This window comes from Lampetra planeri, chromosome 37, assembly GCF_965212315.1.
Source record: "Lampetra planeri chromosome 37, kcLamPlan1.2.h2, whole genome shotgun sequence".
In the NCBI taxonomy this organism is placed as follows: Eukaryota; Metazoa; Chordata; class Hyperoartia; order Petromyzontiformes; family Petromyzontidae; genus Lampetra; species Lampetra planeri.
The window spans coordinates 7,377,193-7,402,574 of NC_136143.1; the positions used below are offsets into that span (position 1 = coordinate 7,377,193).

Here is a 25,382-nt window from a genome sequence, read left to right on the forward strand (position 1 = left end):
CGACGTTTTTAGTAAACACAAATTTGATATTGGTTGTACTAAATTGCTGCGACACCATATTGACACGGGTGACAGCGCGCCAATCCGCCAGAATCCCTTTCGGCTCAGTCCCGCCGAAAAGGATCATGTCAAATCGGCTGTTGATGACATGCTAGCCGCCGATATCATTTCCCCTTCCAACAGCCCGTGGGGCGCACCGATCGTTTTGGTGAAAAAACACGACGGCTCACTGCGGTTTTGTGTCGACTTTCGGCGATTGAACAAAATTTCTGTGGCAGATGCGTACCCGCTTCCTCGAATGGATGAGTCGCTCGATGCCTTGGCGGGGGCGCGATTCTTTTCCACCCTCGATTTACTATCTGGATTCTGGCAGCTTCCTCTGGATGACGAATCAAAACCTAAAACTGCTTTTCGGACACCGCAAGGTCTCTTCCAATTTAACCGCTTGCCGATGGGCTTACATTCTGCGCCGGCAACTTTTCAGCGGTTAATGGAACTGGTCTTGGCAGGCTTGCAATGGGATTCGTGTTTAATTTACTTGGACGATGTCATCGTCTTTAGCAAATCCTTCGAGGAACACCTCCAGAGGCTGCGTGCTGTTTTTCTCAAAATGCGGGCTGCCAATTTAAAATTTAAACCGCAGAAGTGCCATTTGCTCCGCGAATCGGTGCGGTATTTGGGTCACATTGTTGGGCGCTCGGGGATATCCACTGATCCCGCCAAAACAGAATGCGTCAGCTCCTGGCCGACTCCCACCTCGGTGGGAGAGGTCAGGAGTTTCATTGGGTTCGCGTCGTACTATCGACGGTTTGTGGCTGACTTCGCTACGATCGCGAAACCATTGCATGCCTTGACGTCCAAGGGAGTCAGGTTTCATTGGGGGCTGGAGGAGGAGGCTGCTTTTCACGCCCTCCGGAATGCCCTGGTGGGGGCTCCGCCGTTGAATTACCCCGACTTCTCACAACCCTTCTTGCTCGATACAGATGCAAGTAACACGGGCATCGGGGGCGTGTTGTCCCAACTCATTGGGGGCGTAGAGCATGTGGTGGCTTACGGTAGTCGGGTACTGTCTCCAGCGGAACAACGGTACTGCGTTACCCGTCGGGAATTATTGGCAATTGTTTATTTCATTCAGCAGTACCGCCCATATCTGTACGGTCGGCGTTTCACCGTCCGTACAGATCATGCGGCCCTACAGTACGCTCTGCGGGTTCAACAACCATCGGGCCAGTTGTCTCGATGGTTGGAGATTCTCCAGGACTACGACTTTGTCACCACATATCGTAAGGGCGTCCGCCACACGAACGCTGACGCCCTGTCACGGTTGCCACCCACTTCGGAGTGCGCTTGCCTCCTGGGTTCGGGGCGTTGTAGGCCCCCGAACGTCACCACCGATTCGGTCCTCGTGGCCGCCGCCGATGCGCCTTTGGCTTCGGGTCCTATCGAGCAAGAAGGGAGGGATTCGTTGCTGGGGTTGTCGGTCGCGGAATGGGGACGCCTCCAAATGGAGGACACCTCCCTCCTCGCTCTGCGCCGTCGCGCAGGGGGGGTTGGGCAGGGGGTGGCGAACATTGACTCGTGGGGGTTGTTCCAGGGTCTTTTAATGCACTGGGACGGAAAAACCCGCCGCCAGCAGCTCGTGGTGCCTGCAGCATTGAGGGGTAAGGTGGTATGGGCTGTTCATGAGCGGCTTCTGCACTTGGGGGTTCACAAGACCTTTGCCACGCTCCAGCTCCATTTCTTCTGGCCGGGCATGGCAAAGGACGTGGGGGATCTCCTGGGGTCGTGCACGCAATGCGCGCAGCGAAAGCCACCAGCTAGGGGGTCCAACCCTCCGCTGCAGTCCATAAAGGTTTCCCGGGTTAACGAGCTCGTTGCGCTAGACATACTCGGCCCATTTCCCGCTACACCCAGGGGGAATAGGTATTTATTGACAGGGGTCGAATACTTCACGAGATGGCCTATGGCCTGGCCCCTGGCCAACCAGTCGGCAGCAGCCATCGCGGAGGCCTTTGTCCAGGGCTATGTCCTCGACAAAGGTGCTCCGGAACGGCTGCTTACTGACCAGGGTAAGAATTTTTCGGGAAAACTCCTCCGCGAGGTGTGCGACCTCTTGGGTACGGAAAAAATTCGGACCTCCCCGTATCACCCTCAAACTGACGGGATGGTGGAACGGCTACATCGGACCATCACGTCTATGCTGTCCCAACAGGTGTCCGAATCCCAGACAGATTGGGACCTTCGCATAGCCGGTGTGTTGCAGGCCTACAGGATGGCCCCCCATGCGGCCACCGGATTTTCCCCTTTCTTTTTAATGTATGGCCGCGAGGCTAACCCCCCTGTGACGACCCAGCTGAAGCTCTCGGCGCCTCAGGCGAAGTCTACCTTGTCCGAACACGTTAAATTTAACATCAGCAAATTGTCTGAGGCGCGGGAAGCGGCCGTGCAAAATTCTGAACTCCGCCAGAAGGCAAACGAGAGGCTTCGGCTGGGGCGGGTACATGTGTTCAAATGGAAACCAGGGGACAGGGCATGGTTGCACTGTCCCCAGGTGCCACTGGCAACCTCGTCAAAGTTGGTACGGCCGTGGCGGGGGCCAGTGGAGGTCGTACAGGTCTTACGGCCGCAATGTGTTCGCGTCAAATGGGGGAGGCGTCGGTGGTACGTGCACCCCTCAAGGTTGAAACCGTTCATTGCGCCGGCCCGTGGTTCACACACACACACGCATGGCCAAACGTGTGAGGGGTCCGCCGACTCCCCGACGTCGCTGCTCTCGCCTAACATGACGTCAACTGTTCCATCTCCAGGTGCAACAGGAGTGACGGGTCCACGCCCGCCAACCCCTCCCGGAGGGGTCGGGGGTCACTCGGCAGCGACGCCAGACTCTCTTGCACCCGGACCGTCACCAACCACCACTGAGCGTGCCGGGTCGAGCCCTTGTGACGGGCCCGCCGCGAGAACGCGCGCCAAAACGCGCAGACTATTGTGAGGTCGGCCGTTGGGGGGCCCTTGCGGACAGTGGGGGAGGGACATCCGGAGCGCGTGTATATATGTTGGGTTTGCGGAATGGGGTATTTATTCGGGAGGGTGCGCCGGGTTATTTTTTTTCTCTTTCTTCTTCTACCTGTTCCTGTTGTTGTTGTTGTTATGACTGTTATCGTTCTTGTTAAATTTACGCGAGGCACACACGGTTTTGGGGAGGCATGCACCTTTATTCTGGTTTTGTTGCAGCCGGGGACGGCTGCGAGCTGTACAGGGGGGGGTGATGTAGAGGTGTAATTGTGTATGGGAGCGGATGGCAAACAAACACAAGGGGCGTGGTTAGGGCCGTACACATAGGAGGTGGCCACACCGACGTCCGCACCTGCATCCCCCACGGGCCCCTCCCGGGGGGGCCGCAGACTATAAGAGGGGGTGAGCCGGAGGGCTCGAGGTGGAGGTATCAGCTTTAACCAGCGAAGACGGAAGACCAGCTAGAATAGGCCCCGGAGCTCCCCTGGCTCGCTGTCCTTATAAGGGCCGACCAGGGCAAGCCGGTGGCGTGGCCCCGAGAGCCCAGACTGACGAGCAGGTCTGGGAACTCAGGGGGTCGGATCCCAGCTTGACCAGGGCTGGGACAGGTAGCCTCCCCTAGCTCCCTAGTGGAGGACTTGGGCTTAGGTTAGCGGGGCTTAGATGTTGTGTCTCCCTGTTAGCCGAGTAAGGGGACGTTACCCCTTAGGTCCTGTGTATACTCGCTAACTGTATACAAGTTGTGTTAATAAATAAGTGTGCCTCCGATCCCGTCGTCAAGCCTCCTGAGTAATTACTACACACTTGTAAACCTAGATTGGAAACTAATTTCTTAAGAACTGCTTTTTGTGTTTAGTTTGTTGTCCTTCCCCCGCACCTCCGATTTGCGCGGTTGACTACATGCGGTTTGAAAGAAGTTCAACATACATACGTCACTGGAAACTCCAAACGAATCCCTCCAAATAAGCGCTTTCCACCTCAACAATCATGCAGCTGAAGACCACGCTTGACGTGTCCTCATGATGCCCCCCAAGATATCATTAATAGAACCCTGACCTTCAAACACCACATAGAACAGATCAGGCTAGCACCCCTCCCCCCACCCCCTTTGTAGATTTCCAAACTAATAAAGTAGTCTTGGGGAATATCACCTTATTTCCTGGCCGAAGGTGGCATTCACATTCTACTCTCCTGCAAATCATAAGGCGAATTTATCAGGGTCACTTTTTTCAATCGTTTGGCAGGGGACACTCCTTCTAAATTGGTGTCCATCTCGCAAATCCAGTGAGTTGTGACACTTAACAAATCCAACATGTTGTGACACTTCCTCTTGGGGGAAAATCCACACCGTGCTGTGTTGTGAGTGTCACACTTTTCCCTCGACTCTCACCCCCTCAGCGCTGTGCGTTTGCTTGTGTTCTTGGAGGAGGCGTTGTGCTCTTGCGTGCATACTTCCTCCACCCTTAGATCTCGCTCTGCTCGTAAGCCGTGAGGGGTTGTGGGTAGAGCGTTGAGTAAGTCACATGCAAGGGGCGGGCGCTCGGCGCCTTCTCGAAAGGCTTCTCTGCGCTGTTCGTGCCCGTTGCGATTCATGACTGGGAAAAAAAGACGTTTTTCCCAAAGTAGAAAGCCTAATTACATCTATTTGAGGGAAAGCGGTAGACCCATTCTCACCGTTTACAATATCTCACACCCGATGTTCGGAGGGCCGTTAGATGCTGCAATGATGAGTTGTGGCCGCGGGTTGCTGAACAGATGGAAATATCCTGCGATCGCTGTGAAAAAAAGTGACTTTCAATGCCCACCCCCTATTATCCTCATGAATGAAATGAGTGGCAATATGATCTCCGACTCCGAAGATCAGGTCCGGAGATTTGCCGAGCATGTCTGGACGATGGGCGGGGGAGGGCGAATCCCTTCTGTGGATGTGGTTCATGAAGGACACTGCTTACCAGTTGGAGGAGCAACAATGGAGAAGCGAATAATGAGCAGCTCTCTGGGCGCAAAAGAAACAGCAAGACCATACATTGGGGAGTACAGGCAGTGCATCTTGCAAGTCATGTCGGTCACCTAACCCAACAACATCTGAGTCTGTCTCGTGACCTCAGGCCCCTAACCCTGACATGGCCCCAAATTGACATGTTTGGAACCACAGTTAACAGAGCGTGAAGGAACGCCATCTAGTGCTCAGGGGGGGAAGAGGCCGACCTAAAGTGACTCGAGAATTAGTTCCATGGCATCCCCTTTTCCCTGGGTTGTGGCTCCTTGACTTGATGTCGGGCTCGGCTGACTGAAGGTGTACCCGTAGGGCATTCCCTCGCATATCGAGGGACTGTGTCGTCTTGTGGTGTGGTCTGATACTGTTATTGCTGTTGTTTTGCCGCCTTGCCTAAGCTTTGGGATTTTGCTGTACTGATGCAATTTTAACTGCTGTACTTGATCTATTTTGCGTACTTAGTATTTGTGTGATTTGTTTACCTTTCCTATCTTTCTTTAACTTAGTTTGGTGTTGTAACTCTTTTACCTGCCCCTACTGGACACCTGTGAAAAAGAGCTTTATTGCTCATTGAATTTCTCCAGGAAGAATACAGATTCTGACTTCAACAATAGCAATATACGATAAATTCTTGGTTCTTTCGGTAAAGTCACGTAGATGGAAAACACAAATCTAATTTAAAAGCAAAAAACCCACGACGTTTCGATCGCAACACAAGCGTTCTTCTTCAGGTGGAGAGAAAAGAGCGGGTAAGCTTCCAAATGCAGCTGCTTATAAGGATTATAAGAATGTGGCTAAAATAGTAATTTAAGACATTAACATTAAAATAATGCTTTCGATATAATTTATTGGTGGAAAAAAGCATCTCTTAATTTATTTTCTTAGCATCATCACCACCACTGCTCTCATTGTGTACAGAAGTTTGTGTGTGCATCTGTGAATTGGAATTGCCATTGAGCGAATATGTGAGTGAGTATGTGAGTGAGTGGGTGAGTAGGTGAGTGAGTCTGTGAGTGAGCGAATATGTGAGTGAGTGAGTGAGTGGGTGAGTCTGTGAGTGAGCGAATATGTGAGTGAGTGAGTGGGTGAGTCTGTGAGTGAGCGAATATGTGAGTGAGTGGGTGAGTGAGTCTGTGAGTGAGCGAATATGTGAGTGAGTGGGTGAGAGATTCTGTGAGTGAGCGAATATGTGAGTGAGTGGGTGAGTGAGTCTGTGAGTGAGTGAATATGTGAGTGAGTGAGTCTTTGAGTGAGCGAATATGTGAGTGAGTGGGTGAGTGAGTCTTTGAGTGAGCGAATATGTGAGTGAGTGGGTGAGTGAGTCTGTGAATGAGGGAATATGTGAGTGAGTGGGTGAGTGAGTCTCTGAGTGAGCAAATATGTGAGTGAGTGGGTGAGTGAGTCTGTGAGTGAGCGAATATGTGAGTGGGTGAGTGAGTCTGTGAGTGAACGAATATGTGAGTGAGTGGATGAGTGAGTCTGTGAGTGAGCGAATATGTGAGTGGGTGAGTCTGTGAGTGAGCGAATATGTGAGTAAGTGAGTGGATGAGTGAGTTTGTGAGTGAACGAATATGTGAGTAAGTGAGTGGATGAGTGAGTCTGTGAGTGAGCGAATATGTGAGTGAGTGGGTCTGTGAGTGAACCTACAAATGCTGTGTGTCTGTGAGTTAGCGAGTAAAGGTGAGCGAGCGTGCGCTTGACTGAGCGAGCTTGCGGGTGAGTGAGTGTGTTCCTAAGCGCGTGAGCAAGCGTGTGCGCGGGTGAGTAGGTTAGTGAGCGACTGAGCGGATTGGTGCTGATGGAGGCATGCGGAGTGTGTGGTTTGTGGTGCCGTGCGCTGCCCATGCTTGCTGGGCTGAAGCTGCCCCCCACCCCCTCCTCCCCTCGTGCCTGTCCTCGCCCCACCTCTCACGTCGCAGTCACTCGCGCTGGGGCAAGATTAAAAAACACAGCCACACACACGCGCACCATCACGCATGCGTACTCACGCACGTACATCACACACGCAGAGACAAAGATCCCCCGTATAGCCTCAACAGACTGTTACGGCAAGTGCTGTTAGCGAGCACATATGAAGGCCGGCATGGCACATGAGGGGTGGGGTGGCCGTCTTTGTCTCTCAAATGCCGATGTTTTACGCATTGCATCAGGTACTTATTTGAGGCTGAGTCGGCCTAGGGGAGGTCCAGCAACGGTTCAGATCATTTTCACTGGCGTTGGTGGCCGTGAGCGGAAATTGAACTCGGGTCGCCGGGTTCACAGCACATCGCGCGCTAACCGCTACACTAGGGCACAGCACACACACACACATGCACACACATTGCACTCAACGCATTTACACACACACGCACACACCACAGATGTGCACACGTGCACATGCTCCGAATGTAGGTAAACATATTTAGCACCCACAGAAGAAAAGGACAACGGTTCTCCATTTTAGCTTGAGAATGTTTCTGACAAGTGCCGCGAGACAGCACATCAGTAAGCCTTCTGCTAGGCTGACACTGTTAAGGCTGACACCACGCACGCCCCGCAAGCTGCCGTTGTTTCTCACTCGATGTTTATTACGTGACCACAGCACGTACTCATTTTAGGCCGAAGATATCAGTATCCACTGCAGTTGTACACAGCCAGGAATTTAACCGACGTCTGTAGGATCGAAGCACAGTGCAGTACGCTCCACTCTGCCACCACTCCGCACGCACGCGCACACACACACACAGGCTCGCGTGTAATTGTGTGCACACAAACGTAAAACCACTCGCGCACCTCATCTCGGGCCCGAGTGGTGGCGAGCGTGCAATAATAAGGGGCAGAGGATGGAAATTCACTCTCAGTTCATTTCAGGACATGTTGGTAATGTGCTTGCGCGCGTTAACCCTCGCTGTGCGCTGCAGCGCGCGCACCCGCCGTGCCAAGCTCTCCCCCCCCCCCCCCCCGAGTTGCCTTCAATGTGCGCTCCTCCTCTGGTTAAACCGCACACCCTGGCCGAGACACCTTCTGGCGCAGCGGTAGGGGCGCGCGCGCACACGTGCGTGCGTCCTCCGTTCCCTACTAATCTCGGGATTAGTCCGGCCCCCCACCCCCCCCCCCTTCGTACCCCATCTCCGAGAGCAGCGGTTCCCGCCAATGTTCGCCCGTCGTCCCACGTTTCGGGGCCCCGGAAGGCCACCGGTCCGCGCCGGGTGGGTGGGTGGAGAGCGGGACGGGGCTGGGCCACCGCTGCGGGCGCGCGACCTCGCCATTCAATTGGCTTAAGACCTCGCAAAGGCTTTGGCGGGCGCGTAGCGCGGTGCTTCGGAGGGGGTCGAGGGTTAAGGACGAAACGAGCGAAATGTATTTTGCCGTTAAATCTCCCGGCATTTATGGCTCGCGGACAAAAGGCCGGCTCTCGGCCCCCAGTTTATCTAGCGTCAAGTGACCCCCGGAGCAGCGTGTCACGGCTGCCGATGTGCACAACGGCGCTGCTCTCTGACAAAATATTTGAAAATAAATGGACGGATTTGGAGAGAGACGTGCAGTGCCGGTGGGGGATCCGTGCCTGCAGGAGACACAGGCAGCGCTGAGGATGAAAAACCACGTTTCCACTTCACCACTCATTTTTTTAACTGCCTGATATTTAACACTTGCCGGAATCCTCTATGTTAATCCCGTGCGCTGTGCGCTCGTTGTTGAGCTGACTTGTTTCATGAACTAATTGTGAGTGCTCAGGTTCACCTGCCCACTGCGATCCTCCTTCGCCCGTTGGAAATGAGTGACTTGAACCGAGTTGGGATTATTGAACAACTAACTGCAGCTCAGGATACAACCTCACATGGAATTTCATTTTAAACGACACCCTCCGTCGTTTGACATTGATTTAAAAACGACACGCAGACAAACACTAATCTATCGCTCTTCATATATGTGTTGCATGTAACAAGGCGGATGACGAAGGAGGTACATTACTTAAACAATGCCAACGAGCTGTTAAAGTGGCACTCCGTTTAAAACAAGAGTGGCTGAGCTGCAGCTGGAACACGCATGTGAATGCCTGCTTGGAGTGACACGGGGGGTTCCGCCGAAGCCTCGGGTTAGCGACGGGCCACATTCCTGACGTGAGCTGCCGGGCTTGCGTGTTCCGTCCTGCCCGGGCCCAAAACTCTCACGCCGCGTGGCACCCGACGCTTCCCCCCCCCCACCCCGTGCCCTCGGCAGGCGCGTGCAGGCGTGCGGACGCCTCCCTCGCTTTTGTTTGGGTAATGACTCCCGCTTTGCGATGGGTCCCAGGACGGGCGTGCACGCGGTGGTGCCCTGTCCCCCCCCCCACCTCACCTGCGTCTGGCTGGAGGCGTGGGCTGGGCATCGCGGCGCCGGGAAGCTCGTTGCACGGCTCTCGTGCAACGCTCGCCTCCCCTTCGGCCCGCAAAACTTCCATTGGGCGGCGGCAGTGGTGTTGTTGGGAGCTTCGCGCGCTGTGCCCCCCTTTGGTGGCTTCGTCCGCATGGAAGGGAGCGCTGCCATCCCTTGTGAATTATAAATGGTGCAGTGATGCACAGGCGTGTGAAGTAAGCATTTCGATGCCCGTGTGCCTGTGCGCGTGCGAGCCCCCACGTGTCTGTGCTTGTGCATGCGTGCTCGCGTTTGTGACTTCGTGTTCCCACGTTGGTTTTGACCTCAGGTTTTTCCATCCATCGCGCGTGCGTGTACAGGTGCAGGCCGATGAAGAACGATGCCTGGGCAGGGTTGAAATGCCATGCTCCTCCGCGTTTGTGTGCCTCCACTAATCTTTGCCCCATGGCCATTCTAAGAAAAAGTACACATTCCACCATGTGTTCCTGATCCCACTGGCAGAGCCATTCGAAATCTGTGGAAGCGCTAACGTTATGTGTCCAATACCATGCCATGCTGGTAGGGCCATTAGAATTCAACATTTGTGTCCAATACCATGCCATGATGCCAAGGCCATTAGAAATCTACAAGCACCAGTGCTAGCATACTGTCATGTTCACTTGGATGGGGCTTTTACAAATTTGAGTGTTCAACAAGACACACTTTAAAATCACAAACACTAGAAAATCATAGTAATTTTGAGATTCATAATTTCAAATTATAATATAATCAGTATGATTATGGTAATATATTCTGATTCTGATATCATTATTTACTCTGTGTTGATGTGACTATAGACCCAACATAATAGTAATTGTTCTTCATATAATTATTTAATTATCAGAACCTAAAATAAACTTAATAAATTATGATGTAATTTTTAAAATGTATTTTTGAAAATGTTAACAACATTAATAACATTAACACTCGCACAAACACTGCTGCTCACACGCGAACACAAATTGACATTCATCTTAACCTTCACATTAACATTAACCATAACCTTAACATTAATTGTGACCTTAACATTAACACAGATATTACCATTAACTTTAACATTAACTTTAACATTCATGCCTTTGACATTACCTATATTGGCCTTAGCATTATTAGAGGTGGTGCAATCCGCAACCTTGGCGTTACCATTAACACAACACTAACGGCATTGCTCTTAGTATGGGCGTTATTGACATTATTAACATTATTAGGGCTCGCATTAATTGCAGTGTGAGACGCGCGCTGCTGTGGCATAACAGGGATCTGAGCGCCGGCAGGGTGCTGGTGGGGCGCCATCATTAACAGCCGAGCAGAAGTTCACCCTGCGCATGCGCCGGCAAAAGCCGTAAAGGGCAGTTTGCCCCGTGTCTTGTTATCGCAGCGGTTGAGCGCGAGGGTCTGGTCAGGGCAGGCGACGCGCTTGCGGCGATCGGCCCCGGCGAGCGCCGAGAACTCGCCGCGTGTCGCTAAACTGCCCGGCCGCGGCGGCTTGCGCTCGTCCTGACGTGCAGCGTGGGGCGCAGCGGCGGCGGCAGCAGCAGCAGCACGGCGCTGCGGGTAGCGAGGATCCGCGACGGTGCCGTGCGACCAGGCGGCCGCTGTTCCGGCGGGGTCGCGCAAAATTATTGGCCTTCCTTGGCCATCCACAGTTGTTTTACGGTCGAAGTCTTCTGCGGTTTTGGTCAGCTGCACGATTCCGGAGTCGGAAGTGGTGCCGGAACGTTGTTTTCAATGGAGAAGTTTCAGTGCGGTCGTTGGTTCAGCAAAACCTGAAGCCTGTGCAACGACTTGCTTTGTGGCCCTGTTACGTCTGTGGATTTGCATGATTCCATACAGTGCTTAAAGAGAATAGTAGAGTATTAAATAACAAAGGTACAGCTTTGATCCTGTGAGAAGAAAGAAAAGCTGCCTTATTCTTAGTTTGACCCTGATTGCAGCTTATATTGCAGCTTAGTTTCAGGTTATTTACTTTTTATTGTACGCTTACTACGTTGTACCAAAACATTGAGAGGTTTTCCAGCCCAATGTTGTGCTTGTAGTGTGTGGTGTTAGATAGTGAGTTGATTGTGGGAGACAGGATGAGGGCTCTGCTTGATAAGTTATATTGAGTGGCAGGATAACAGATGAAAGCGTAGACTTCAGCATAGGAAACTAAAATATCTTTCAAAGGCATACCATAATGGTTAAAGTCGTAAAAAAAACATAACCAGTGTGAAAAATCACAGTTGTATGATTAATAAGGAAAAGACCTAAAGGTCCGGATTGTAAATGCACTGCCAATTTCTAGTGTTTCTTTAAGCAGCGTTTAACATTTTTGAAGGTAATGGCCAAAAAAACCCAAAACTCATTTACAACTCGTCCTTATAAAAAGTAATGTGATTCTTCTGTCCTCCCAGTAGCTGTCCAATCTGCGAATACCGGACTCGGCTTGACCCAAACGCTAGTTTAGTTTGGGGTACATTTGGGACTTCAGCAGCCAATCCCCCCCCCCCGCCGCCTTGCCCCCCGCCCTCCACACTCTATGTAGACATGAGTCAATTGGAAATGCACGCAGCCTTTGCTGTTCCCGACCTTAAAAACCCCTTAAAGAAAATGTTGCATTAATAAGTTTGTTCAGCACCCACAAATTGCTGAATTAGGACTCTACTCAGGAGTGTGAGGATCACCCACGTGTAATTAGGGTAGAGATGGGGGGGGGCAGCAGCGGGGGGGGAGGCGGGGGGGCGTGGAGACGAATGCGTCGGGTGGCCGTGGACTCAGACATCGTTTGCAATTAAGTTTGCTTGAACGAGACTGGCAGCCGAGGGGCGGGAGGCGTGCGAGGCTCAGGCTGGGTTTGACCCTGTCCAGACAGGCGGTTTGAGATGTGGGTTTACCCTCCGCGCATCACTGTCAGCACTGGTATGCCTTCCGAAGATCCCTTAATAATCTCACTTTGTGGAATTGTGCCTGAGAAGGGGGGCAAAGCGCACGGGGAAAGCGAAAACGGAAAGAAATGTATACGACTGCAAGAAATGGAGAGTGAGGAGAGGGAAAGAAATTGCTCGTGCAGGCATCTTGAGCTTGGTTGTCTCGAAAGAGCAGCCTGGGACTGGGCCCTTGACCTCTTAACTCTTGTCAGCGTGGCACAGCTGTTCTTTGGTCAAACACGAGGTTTCGTGACACCTGTAGATAGCGTGTTCTTTTCCGGAGACTGCAGAACAAGCTTGTGTTTTTTTTTGCTAGCTACAGTAGATGTTACACGGCGTGTGATGAGATGTGGTGCATCACTGTGGAGTTGCAGATGCAGTCTTCTAGCGGCGGATTACTAATGACGAACTACGGTGGTGGTGGTGGTGGTGATAACCGAGACAGTGATGGGAGCTGTGTAAATGGAGAAAACCTTGGCACAAGCCACTGAAAATCGTGGCTTTAAGCATAAATGCACCAGCGCTCCTTTCGGCCAGCCGAGGTGATTTGTGCACAACTCATTGGCACCCTATTACATGCAATTGCTGAAGGAAGCTTGCAGCAGCTTGGCGCGAACATTTGTTTTCTTTCTCCCCTTCCTCATTTAAATTCTATTTCATATTCGTGAATATTAAAATAATACGGATAATGCGTTTTTGCAAAATAATGGCCGTTCACAGCAATGCGTGTTTGATGTAAAAAATAATAATGCAAGCACGTTTTGGAAAAAAATTATACATTTGAATTAAAGCACAAAAGGGGGGCGGCACGAGTGGCCCAGAGGTGCACAGTGCCTTGTCTTGCCGTTCAGGGTCAAGGTTCGGTGGGTTTGAAACCCAATCCTGTGCTGTGGCTGTGGACGCTGAATATGCCCTCGTTTTTGAGGGCGCATTAGGACGATTGCACCGCCTGTGCATGGATTTTAAAAGCCCTTAGAGCTCCTTACACCACAGGCAGCAGCAGCAGCAGCATGATGGCATCATGGCTGAGAACGGTGATTTTGGTCCTTAGCGTGTTTGTTAGCTTGTTCCTTAAAATCCAACTTTTTTAGATGCATTCAGTTGCTAAAGATATTAGTCTATCCAGTTATCCTAAATGCTACTGTGGTGCAGTGCATTGCTCGCTCTTTGTTGTGCTTCAAGTGTGCCATTTTGTGCAGTTCGGTTCTCTGTTCTGATGTGCTGTTGATGTGGTGCTGATTGTGCTGTGCATTGTCGTGCTGACTGCACTGCATTGTGGTGCTCATTGTGCATTGCATTGTGGTGCTCATTGTGCATTGCATTGTGGTGCTGACTGTGAAGTGCATTGTAGTGTTGATTGTGCAGTGTATTATGATGCTGATTGTGCAGTGCATTGTGATGCTGATTTTGCAGTGCATTGTGATGCTGATTGTGAAATGTATTATTGTGCTTCTCTTACGATGCAGTCAAAAGTCTCAATTTTGTTTTGCTCCAATGATCATTGAGGCAGTGCTGATCTGCTGTTTACATCCCTGAGCCAGTGGTTTAAATTTGTCTTGTTTATCGACAAGACAGCCACTGTTGTCTTCCCCGACAAATTTTACAACAGAGGGATGAGTCAAGCCCCAACTTGATTCGAACTCACAACCTTCCCATTGTGAGCTGCTCTCTCTCTTTACTGATGGAGCCACCTGACAAGATGTAGCGCGTACCGAGGATCTGCGACGTGGTGTAAAGCATTCGCCGAGCGTTTTTTGTTCGTTGCGACGAAGCCCTAACGGCACGGTTTTCCGTGCGACGTCATGTGCGAGCAGACGCAGATGCGGAGGATTGCCGCTCGGTGGTGCAGGAGCAAGCCACGGCGCTGGGTCAAGCCATGTTCACCCTCCTGGTGGAGCGCTGCTCTCAGCTGCTGGCCACCTCCCTCCAAGGTAAATGGTGGAGCTCGGAGGTGGTGCAGCTGTGTCCGTCTGCCCTTATGCCAGAGGTCACGAAAGGAGGGCCTTGCTGGAGAAACAATCTAAAATTAAGCTATTTTTTTATTTTACCAGGTAAGGCCCACTGAATTAATAGCCCTTTTTCAGAAACGAACTGGCTAAAAACGAAAGTATTTTTAGGTTTTTTCGGTAAAGTCACGTAGGTAAAAATTTTAAATTAATAAAAGTAAAATAAAAATAGAATAAAAATCATGACGTTTCGGAGGCAACACAAGCTTCCGTCTTCAGGTGGAACCGTCACAGCACGATAGCTGCATCAAGTAAGAGAAATTCCAAGAAAACAGTCCTTGTATATATACTGGTTGAGGGTGGGAGGAGCCAAGGTAGGCCCTGGATATTATTATTGTGAGGTTCGGTGCGGCTGAAGCACGCTGTTAGGAATGAGCCTTTGTTGTGTAAACTGGTTGAACTCGGAGGTTCCAAGAGTTAAATCTAAAATTAAAAACGAAAGCTCAACGAAGTGGCTTATGTGGAAATTTAGAACAGCCAAATACTCTAAATGCATGTTTCTAAATGCGGAGGGAAAAACCGTAGGACCTGCAAAAAATTCACACGACCGCGGGGGAGAACATGCAAACTCCAATACAGGCATCAGGGTCGGGATCGAACCCGCAACCTCCTGAAAACCAGCCAAGGAAGTTAACATCTCGCCACCGTTGAGTTATCGCTCACAAGATGCATATTTGCATCCCCCTGTGCACAGCCTTCACAGTGAATCCCGACAGAAACGGTCGACATTGCTTGGGAATACATTCAGTTGTTCCCTTCAGCGACATAAATTTGTTGCTGTTTATACTCAGCCTGGAACTTGCTCCCTGCACCCAAACCCAGTCACTCCCATCATCAGCCACGATCAATCCACTGCTGGATGAAGGCCTTCAGAAGCCACCTCCACCTCTCATGAACCTGCGGTGCAGAAATCCATCCAGCACCTGTACACGAACCGATTTCCACCGCTCCCATCTCCCCTCCTCTCTCTCGGACGCCTTCCATTCGTTGGCTTTCACCCTGTTATTTCTTCTTGACCGTTGGCCATGAAACCCAGTCACTTATTAAGGTAAAAGCACACGGCAAATTGCCACACGCCACCACAACACATTTGGACCCCCTGAAAGAGTATGTTCACATGCAAATCTTGCTCTGATTTCAACGGAATGCGAATAAAAGGCGGCCAACGCAGCGTGTATCTCACCCGCTTCCACAGATGGGAAGGCCACTCTCGCACGTTGTCACGCGAATGCTCGTTTGAAGCGTGATTATAGCAGCCGCAGCTGCACGCGTTGTTCTGTGGCTGCAGTTCGTGCCTCGTGTGAACACACGTCAGTAATTGGGTGCACAATGATGTTGCTTAAGCGTGTCTCTTTCGCGTGTCTCTTTCCCGTGCTTGTTAAAACCAATTTTTTTTTAAAGAATGCAAATTAATTTTGCTGAATATTGTGAGAATATGTTGCGGTAAAAAAAAAAAACTCCTGTTAATATTTAACTGAAGGATGTTATTTATATTTTCGGTGACAAATTGGCCAAATTAAAAAATATATACTTTATCAGCCCCGAGTCATATTATTCAGCTCGAGTACTAACGAAGAGCAAATAGCCCTCGCTTGAGCACAGCAGTTTGCCTCTCCAAGTAGGAGCTGTTTTGAAATTGAGATTTTAACGATTGCAAGCCTAAAAGTCGTCAAATATGGTGTACACTGCCGTAGCTATGGCGATCGCTCCCAGTAGTTACATTGTGTGCAGCAGTTTAGACGTGTTCTCCTGTAATGTCAAGGGGGATGTTTTCTTTGTTGAGGCTTATCTGCCGGAATACAGCAAAGTCCGTTTGGCAAATGCCATGAAATCTGCTCTTGGCAGTCCCATGTGGAAACTCGCGAGCTTAACTTCACCCCCACAATTAAGCGGCATTTTTGTGCTGCATATTGATGGTGAGGAGTGCAGCAATTTATCTTTCTTGATTTTCATCTTGCATTTATCAGAATGTTCCGGTGACGCCGCCTCAAGGTGTTTAATTGAATGGGTGTGTGACATTTCAGTTCCAGATCGGAGTGTGTATGTTTTAGAGAAATCTTATTTTCGATATCTAAATGCTGGGTATGTGTCCTTGGCTCTTTCATGAGCCAATGGGATAAGTGAAGAATCTGCTTGATTTGGTTGCCAATGTATTCGTGCTTGGGATTGGGAATTCACCGCTTTCCGATGTCCGAGTGCCCGGTACAAGTCCTTGGCTGCGCACTCGTCCCCTGGGAGGCCGTGAGTTTCCATCCCAGTTGCCAAGCCTCTGGGCCAGGGCTCGCTCTCAGGATGGGCCTCCAGGCCCCCCTTTCACAGGGGCTGAGTCATCGTGTGCGTGCGTGCCTTATTGCTCAGGGATTTACTGCATGCAGATGGCTGTGCCACGTGGGCTCTGGGTTTGTGACCCGAGATTCAAAAGGTCACGGCCGCCGTGGTCAGAAATGTTCCCGGTGGTGCGCGCTTGGCACCGGGCGTTCTCGTCTCCGGCGCTCGAAGCGGAGGCTATGGGCGCCACGTATCATCATTTTCTAGAGCCCCGCTGCACAGTGGGAGGAAAATGAGCAGCACGCGCACAGCGGGGTAGCATGTTTATCTGCAGCGGTGCGGTGAAGCTCTTGGAACGCAGTGGGTAAGCACAGTGACCTGCAGCGAATCCATCTATATGGGATGTTGGCTGGTTTTGATACAATGTGGGCAGGCCAGCCTCTCAGTGGAAATCAGGGCAAAAAAGAACGACCATCGCTCCAACAGCACGTTTACACACTTGAGCTGTCTGCTGTTTGTCACACCGCGCAGCTGCATCAGTGTAACTTCCAAACTTCTGTCACCTCACTCCCCCCCCCCCCCCCGTGAAGATCCCGAGAGACCCGCTGAGTCGTCAATTCTGTCAATGAGGGCCCTCGTACTCGGCTGGGTCACGACTCGCCACACCGTATTGTGTGGGGGACGCTTGGCGATTGGTGTTGGGAATGCACCACAGGCCATGTATAAATGCCATGGGGGCATGTAGGCGTTTTCAGAGGTTAAGCGTCGTATTACCTTTTCCAGTTGCTTATAATTTTCGGAAAACAATCCAACAAAGAAGTAATTTATTTGTTGTATATGAACCTGGCTGTGTGTATGCAGCCTCTCTCAAAAGGCATTAGTGCTATGCGTGTGCACGACAGGTTTTTTTAATCAGCACCATATATGTACTATGGATTCAGAGCATTCAGGTATAAAAATCACGATAATGACAGGTCGTTATAGAAAGACCGTGAAGTTTGTAAGTTTAAACCTACTGGCTTACTGAGCGAATACTCCTACTTCCTTGCTTCTTGAATGCAAATGAATGAGAAGGTAAATCAGAGAAAAAAGAATGATCATTTCCTGCTTTCCAATGAGACTGGAAAGGTATTAATTATCTTTTAGAGCGGAATTTCCTGTGTTTTGTTATTTTTCCCCAACAGAAGCACTTGATGTCATCTCGACTACCGATGTCATAATTGATGGCATCATCGTGGCATTGTGCTGCGATGCCTGTACGGTGTCAAGAAAATGGCAGTGTACAGCATTGGATTCAATAATCTACGTGTGCGGAGCTTTGAGTGTTACCCCCCTCAAATGCGTGTGTTTTCCCTGGGTTCTCTATCTCGGTGCTGAATAAGAGTAACATTTTTAGCTGAAAACGAGTTTTAATAATAATGATGCAATTTATAACGCGCGCAAATTTGCGGCCGTTACGTCCGCAACTCGGAGGCGCAGAGCCAAGCTCAGAGTCGCTCAAAAGCGTGGTTAGAGGTGAGTTTTTAAGACTCTCTCGAAGGAGGCGATTGAGGTGATGCTGCGAATGTGCAGAGGGATAGCGTTCCAGACTGTTGGGGCTGCCACCGAGAAGTGGCGCATAGACATGACCATCCTGGATCTTGGTATCAAGAGGAGGTCGTGAGTCACGCTGCGCAGGCAACTGCCGTTGCTGAGCTGCAAGTTGTCAATAATGAAGAAAGGTACGGCGGGCAGGCAGATGTGTGACATCATTGAGGAAATTGGAGGTAAATAAAAGGGCATTATTATGATAAGCAAGCAACAATATCTTTTAACCAGGTGAGGGCCCATCGTGCTGGATCAGAGTTACGAAAGCAAAAACGGCCGTACAAGATAGCACAGTACAAATCGCTTAAAATAAAATATGAGAGGAGTGTTATACAGAGATGATAAAATTCCAAACAATAATCATATGAACCCGAGGCTGATCTGCGTATTATATTGATGTCTGTAAAAAGAATGAGCTTTAGGTGGAAGAAGCTATCGTCAGCCTATGTATCGATTAAGATAAAGTAGAGATGGTGATGCTGAAGACTTTTCATCTTTGCGTGAAATTTGGTCCAGGTTATTGGTTAATAGTGTCAGCATATTTAGCCATTCTTAGAAGGTGGACTTTTTCCAAAACTCGGTGGCCCAGGAGAGGTACTCAAAATATGTGTTTAAAGATGGACAGGAAATATTAAACGGTTACCAACATTCAAAACTAGACTGAGTAAATTACATTAAAACAGAAAATAAGTCCAAGCTCGTTCCACCAGCTGCTGAATCGTGATGTGGCTGGAATCCATAGTCTTAAAATAACTCCATCTCTAACCATGCCAAGTCTAGGTTTCTAATACAGCACAGGTTCACTGTCAAGACATGTGCCCTCTGCTCGCATGCACACGTACTTGCTCATACACAAAGATAAAAAAATCCCCTGTATAGCCTTAACATACTTTTCGGACAAGTGCTGTGAGCGAGCGCCTATGAAGGCCGGCACAGCACACGAGGGGATGGGTGGCCAACACGACGCCCGACCGCCTATGGAGACCCAGTGGCGATGTTTACACACCACCGCAAGTACTCATTTCATGCCGAGTCGTGTTCAGGAAGGCCCGAGTAGTGCAGCGAGCTCACCGCTCGCTGTTCTATGACACAAACACAGACAACATGCGAGCACTCAAGACACATGAGTGAACACATGTACGCACGTGAACACATCTGCATGCACACGCCGGCGCGTACTCCTGTGCCGACGTGGTTGCGCGCGCGTGCACGCACACACGCACGCGTTCTTCTCGCCCTCCTGGAATAATGGGATATATGAGAACAATCTGCTCTTGGCGCCGGTGCATCTTTAATGTGAGGAGGCAGGGGTTGAACAGCGTACACAAACATCCTATCGTTTTACCAATCGGTGTTATTGCATCCCATGTACTGTACAGTAAAAAAAAAGTTAATCTGCTGCACTGTGCGCAGAAATATGAACAGCACCTCAGTAGGTGAATGGGCAATAGCAGCAGCAGCAGCAACCATGAGAGGATTTGCAAAGAGTGGACGCTTGATGAGCTGGACCCAACACCGCAACACCGTACCTTGGTGCTGTGCGCCTTACTTCAAACCTTAATAGCGTGTTGCTAACGGCACATACAGCCCACCAGTCAATGCCAGCCTGAGCACTTTAGTAGTCCCATTCTAAAGAATAAGCAGCAGTGCCAAAAAATAAAACCGAACTTGTGCGCACACACTCTTTTAGAATCAAACTCACACTTACAAATGTGCTCCAACCTGCTCGTTTGCCTCTTTGTTTTCTCATTTTGATTGGAATTCGGTTTTCGGAAGCTCAGCAGAATTTCGGATTCGATTTGATCCGGCTCTGATGGATTCGTCCCATTCCCAGCATGTGATTGTGCGTGCGTGTACACAAGTAAGTGTGTGTTTGTCTGTGAATCAACAACGTACAAGCTCACACACAAAGATGCCCCGTCTAGCCTTAACAGACTATTGGGGCAAGTGCTGTTAGCGAGCAGTACCTATGAAGGCCAGCACAGCACATGACTGGGTAGGTGTCCAGCACCACGCCTGGCTGCCTTTGTCTCCTTTTTGGCGATGTTTACACATCGCACCAGGTACTCATTTGAGGCCAAGTTCACCCAGTGGATGCTCAGGACCGGATATACACACGCACATACACAAACAATTAAGTGAGCGTGTATAACGTGTATATACGCGTGTGTAGAGAACTACAATAAGGTTTTGTACACCCACATACGCATCTGTAAATACTTGTGTTACCCCTTTTGCTGGTGTCGCATTTGTTATCATGGAATTCTTGTTTGGATTGTTTTGCATTTTTTTTTGCCAAAGAGAAATGGCAAAAAAACAAAAGAATGCATGGGAAGAGGGAGGTGGGGTTGTAGTAATTGCTCCGAAAGGTCAAGGAATAGTTTGCACCAGAGAATTTTTTTGGAGGAAATTGTTCCTTGCAGGAAAAAAATACACCGGGGTTACTGAGCAACCAGAAAATTTTAATCTTTCATAATTTTCTTCTTTTTTTTTTAGGTTAAATATACTTTGGCAAGCGTGTTTTCATTTTCCCAAAATGTTTACGGTGTCACCGCTTTGTATTATAACATTTTCTGTACGATACATTTTTTATTTTTCATTACTTTAACACTCTTTTTTATTCACTTGTCCACATGTGCAAAAAGTTTGTTTGCAAAGGGATATTTATTTTCCGCTTAATATTTTTTAAAGTTTATTTTCTATTTGCGATTGGTGGTCGCTTCTTGGCACCTATCTGCCTGTTCCTCCCGGTGGGAGCATAAGGAGGGTTAGGAGATGTCCATCAAATGCCTTGCTCCGTCTCATTCTATATATTTATCCTTCCATCCACTTGTATGTAGCTCTACCTCGCTGAGTAGTGCCAAGGAGCATACACCATCACGTGAACTCCGGTCATCCTCGCAGCGGGTTTTGGCTAACCATCGAGCAAAGAACGGTCACTGCATCGTGTACTTTCAGATGTGCTTCTACGGCCGTCTGGAACGCTCTTTCAATATTAGGAAGCCACTGGAGCGATGTTACTTTTAAATCATCTAGTTGAAAACTAATTTCTTTCTAACTGTCTTTTGTTGTCCTCCCGCACGGTTGACTACGTATGGTGCGAAAGAAGCTCAACGTGTATGTATATATCTTTATATACATATGTACGTGCGTAGGCTTTTGATTGGCTAAACTTATGTTGTGTGGAGGCTAACAAGAGGCTCGCTTTAGTAACTCTGTGCTCACACCCTGGTTGAGTTGACTGCACTCAACTTGAGTATCCAGTCTTCTGTGGGAAAAAAAGAGGCTTGCAGTGGCTGTGCCGTAAAGAAATTCCATCTCTGTTGTTCTAAGAATTGTTGGTTAAAGTATTGTTTTCCCTTTGCCTTTGAACGAGCATTTTTGGTTCATAATAGCAAGTAAGTAACGCAATATTTGAATCTTTTTTTTCGGGTTACGGAAAGTACAGTTTTTGCTTGTGACATGTGTTAACGTTCTGGCTCCTATTTGGGGATAATTGAAGCGAATGTTGGCTCGAGACGTAACCCGTTTTTTCGTGTGTATGGTTCGTATTTTTCTAGTATTTCACTTTTATTGCAAATGCAGGCTCGTGCAAAGGAACTTTGGGGAATGTTTAAATCCTTCAGCGTCGCCTTGACCTCCAGTCGCCTGCAGCAGACAGCTGGCCCTCAGTGAGCCGGCACCATATTTTTTTTCTTTTCCAATCCCAGCTGTAAGTCGGGAGTTTGTTGTGGAATTATTGCAAATATTTTCCCCAAAATACACTCGAGGAGACTTGGATAATGACTGCCGGGGGGAGGGGTGGGTGTGTTTGTGGCTGGGCTTGTCCGGGCCATTGCAGGTATGTTACGTGGCGTTTTCGTCGGTTGGGGGGGTGGTGGAGCTCACTGCGAGATTTTCTTCCTACGGGTGCCTGTCGAGTGGCCTCTGCTAGGGCCACAAAGTGTTGCTGTTGGCTTCTCTTAGAATCATCTTCTTGGTTCTTTCGGTAAAGTCACGTAGAAGGGAAATAATAAAATAATAAAAATAAAACATAACAAAATAATTCTCACGACGTTTCGGCCACAACGCAAGCAGCCGTCCTCAGGTGAAGACCAGGTCTGTCGGGGAGACAGACCTGGTCTTCACCTGAGGACGGCTGCTTGCATCCTCAGGTGTCCTCAAGTGAAGACCAGGTCTGTTGGGGAGACAGACCTGGTCTTCACCTGAGGACGGCTGCTTGCGATTCATCTTCTTGGTTCTTTCGGTAAAGTCACGTAGAAGGGGAGACAGACCTGGTCTTCACCTGAGGACGGCTGCTTGCGTTGTGGCCGAAACGTCGTGAGAATTATTTTATTATGTTTTATTTTTATTATTTTATTATTTCCCTTCTACGTGACTTTACCGAAAGAACCAAGAAGATGAATCCCTGCAGTCACGAAAGCTTTAAATCGAAAAATTCTCTTAGAATATTTAACGGTTATCTCCTCACGCGTGCGGGGTTTTCTCCCTTTAACCAATTTTCCTTCCACGTCGAAAATATCGTCAAAGAAGTTGGTAGGGCATTCCAAATATTGGACCCTCCTGAAAGGACACCCTTTAGGCTCGGTGAGGTTTTCCCAGCTCAATCCAGGATGATTATGGCGATAAAATGCATTAAATGAGTTTCTCTTTAGGATATTGATATTTTTTCAGCGACATTTTCTCCAGGGATGCTGGCATAAAGTGGCCTCGTCTGTAAAAAAAGTCTTGCAAGCTGATTTCCGTGCTGTCTCTTCCCAGATGCCCAAAGTTTATCTCAGCATCCCCCCACCCCCTCTTGAAGCACGGCACTCAAACAGGGGATGCCACCCAGCTCCCCTCTCCCAGAGAAGACGCAGAGTCAGGGTGTGGAGCCTCCTTTATGAAGCAGACATTGAAACAGTTTATCCACCGAGTATCATGCCATGATCCAGGGGCACAAACACAGATTTCCCTTGCAAAGCGAGCCTCTTTGCCATGGGTCACCCAATTTAAAGTCCGTGTCAATTAGACAGACCTCTCAATGCGCGCTCTGTCAAGCGAAAGGATTCAGCCCTGAATGGCCAAACGCAGGGAAGGTCTCTGCCTGGTGCCCCCCCCCCCCGACGATAAATCCCCACCGCGTGCTAATGAATGCGCGCGTGTGGCTCGAGCGAGAGAGCGACGTACGAGCGAAGCGCGCTGGTGCCCCGCCATGTACCCATGTTTTTTCTGGCCCTCGTTTGAGATGGGGAATCTGGGTGCCGATCGGAGCGTGCAACTCGTCGCAGCCAGCGTGGTGCGTTTTTTTTTTTAGAAAGACTATGCTTTGGTATTCACCGTGTAATGTTTCAGAAATGCATCCCGGCTAATGAGGTAGATCACAAAACTCCCACTGAAATTTCACAAATTAGTTCGCATTATAAACCGTAATATGCAACAACGAGGTGCACCTGAGGTTTTCATACATAAACATTTGTTGCGCGATTTGAATGTTTTTTTTTTAGTTTCCCCTTTGATTGTTCGCCGTGCATGTGTGAGTGTGCTTTTTGGCTTGGGCGGTTTTTTTCCATGCATTATTCACGAGTTGCCGCGTTCAAACGCGTAATTAGTTTGTATCGGTGCCTTCGCGCCACGTCCTATACACAATTGTGTGCCCGGCGGCTGAAAGCTCTAAAGCTTTCAGACTGAGGAAACAGGTGGATGTCCCCCCCCCCCGCCCCCCCGCCATCCTGCAGCTCGTTAAGCTGGCGCAAATGAGCTAATTAAATGAAGTGTGTGCGAGGCTAACGAGGATGCGCTGCGGCTCCAGCGTGTCCTCGCTGATGCGTGCGCATCTTTGCCGTGGCGTTGCCCGTGGCTCCGTCACGCGCGGCCCCGCAAGTTGACGTTGGGCCGCGTGGCCCCGTCGTGGTACTGCGTGACTGATGTTCCACAGTGCCGCTTGCCCCCCTTTCTTCTCCGCGGGGCCCGAGGTGACCCTGACGCCTTGCCGTGAGAAATCACGACACCTGCCACCGAGCGCTGGCATCAATAAACCCCCTCCCACTGTCGCGATGTTGCACACGTAGAAGAGCATTGTGGTAACGCGTAGATTCATCCATTTCATCTCTCAGAATAATTTCTTATCACGATGAATGCATGGGATCATGCTGTGAGAATTTATTATATGGCGTTTGTGCATAGTATAAACCTATGTATAGTGGTCTTAATTGAGCAAACAAAACTGTATAGACAGTACGAACAATACAATAATAACCAATCATTAACTCACGACCCCGATTTCTTTGGGGTTGTTGGGGTGAATTGTTACATGGTTGATATAGAATATGCACGAATAATTATTTCGGTTTTTTTGACGCGATACTTGCACTGATAAGGCGTTTCTGGAATGGCTATAAATGGTTCAACTGTGGCGAATCTGTGTGCCTTCAATGTCCTCATAATGAAACCTCTTTGTAACTCATAGTTGTACGGGCACACATTAAACTATACATGTCTAATAGAGTGGGGGGTTTATCTCGTGATTCCTGGCCTGGAATCGTCATTGCATTTTTCAGTAAATATACGTTCAGTGGAATCGCGGGGCACCAAGGCTGTGCTGAGCCTGGTGTGGAATTTAGGTAAGAAGAGACGACCCAACGGGCTCTGGGGCCTGGTCTCTTCACCAGAATCACCATTGACATATATAAGCCGATGGCTATGCTATGAGTTTTAAAGGTGATCCTGGTCTATGCCAGTCAGAAGGGAATGGCGACCAAAATCTCCAGTATCGACCAGAATCACCAGTGAGGTGTATTACGTAGGGATCGGTTATATGTTTCAGTGATGGTTCCGCTAGGTTTGCCAGGCCCGACGGATCCTTCTGCCTTGTCTGAAAGTCACGCCGGAATTGGGAAGGAATCGGTAATTCTGCACACTGGGCATTGGAAATACATTTCAGTGGAAATTCTGGCTGCCTGGAATTGGTAATGCTTAAGTAAGCCAAGCAAAGCTGAACTTGGCGAATCTAGAATCTCAATCGAATCGACTTCTCATGCGCACATCTTCTGTGGCAGAATCCCTGTTTAAATCCCATGGAGATTTAACATGGGGATCTCCATAGAAGAAGAAGAATTCCTGCAGGAATCATCCAGGGATAAATCAAATACGATTCCTCCAGTAATTATCCAGTTCTAGTTAGAGTTAGATGGAGCAGGAAAGACTGCAGTGCATTTCATTCACAGTGCCCGTGTAAATTTGTTTCTGGGCAAA

The 25,382-nt window shown here is 49.4% G+C and overlaps 1 protein-coding gene across 2 annotated transcripts in view; it reads left to right on the forward strand.

Moving 5' to 3' along the window:
* SMG6 (SMG6 nonsense mediated mRNA decay factor) overlaps positions 1-25,382 on the forward strand; it is a 190,545-nt gene that overhangs the window by 40,639 nt on the left and 124,524 nt on the right. For both annotated transcript variants that reach the window (XM_078611957.1, XM_078611958.1), the window contains exon 12: positions 14,103-14,219. In XM_078611957.1, the coding sequence (XP_078468083.1) occupies positions 14,103-14,219 (117 nt within the window). The remainder of the gene's footprint in view (positions 1-14,102; positions 14,220-25,382) is intronic.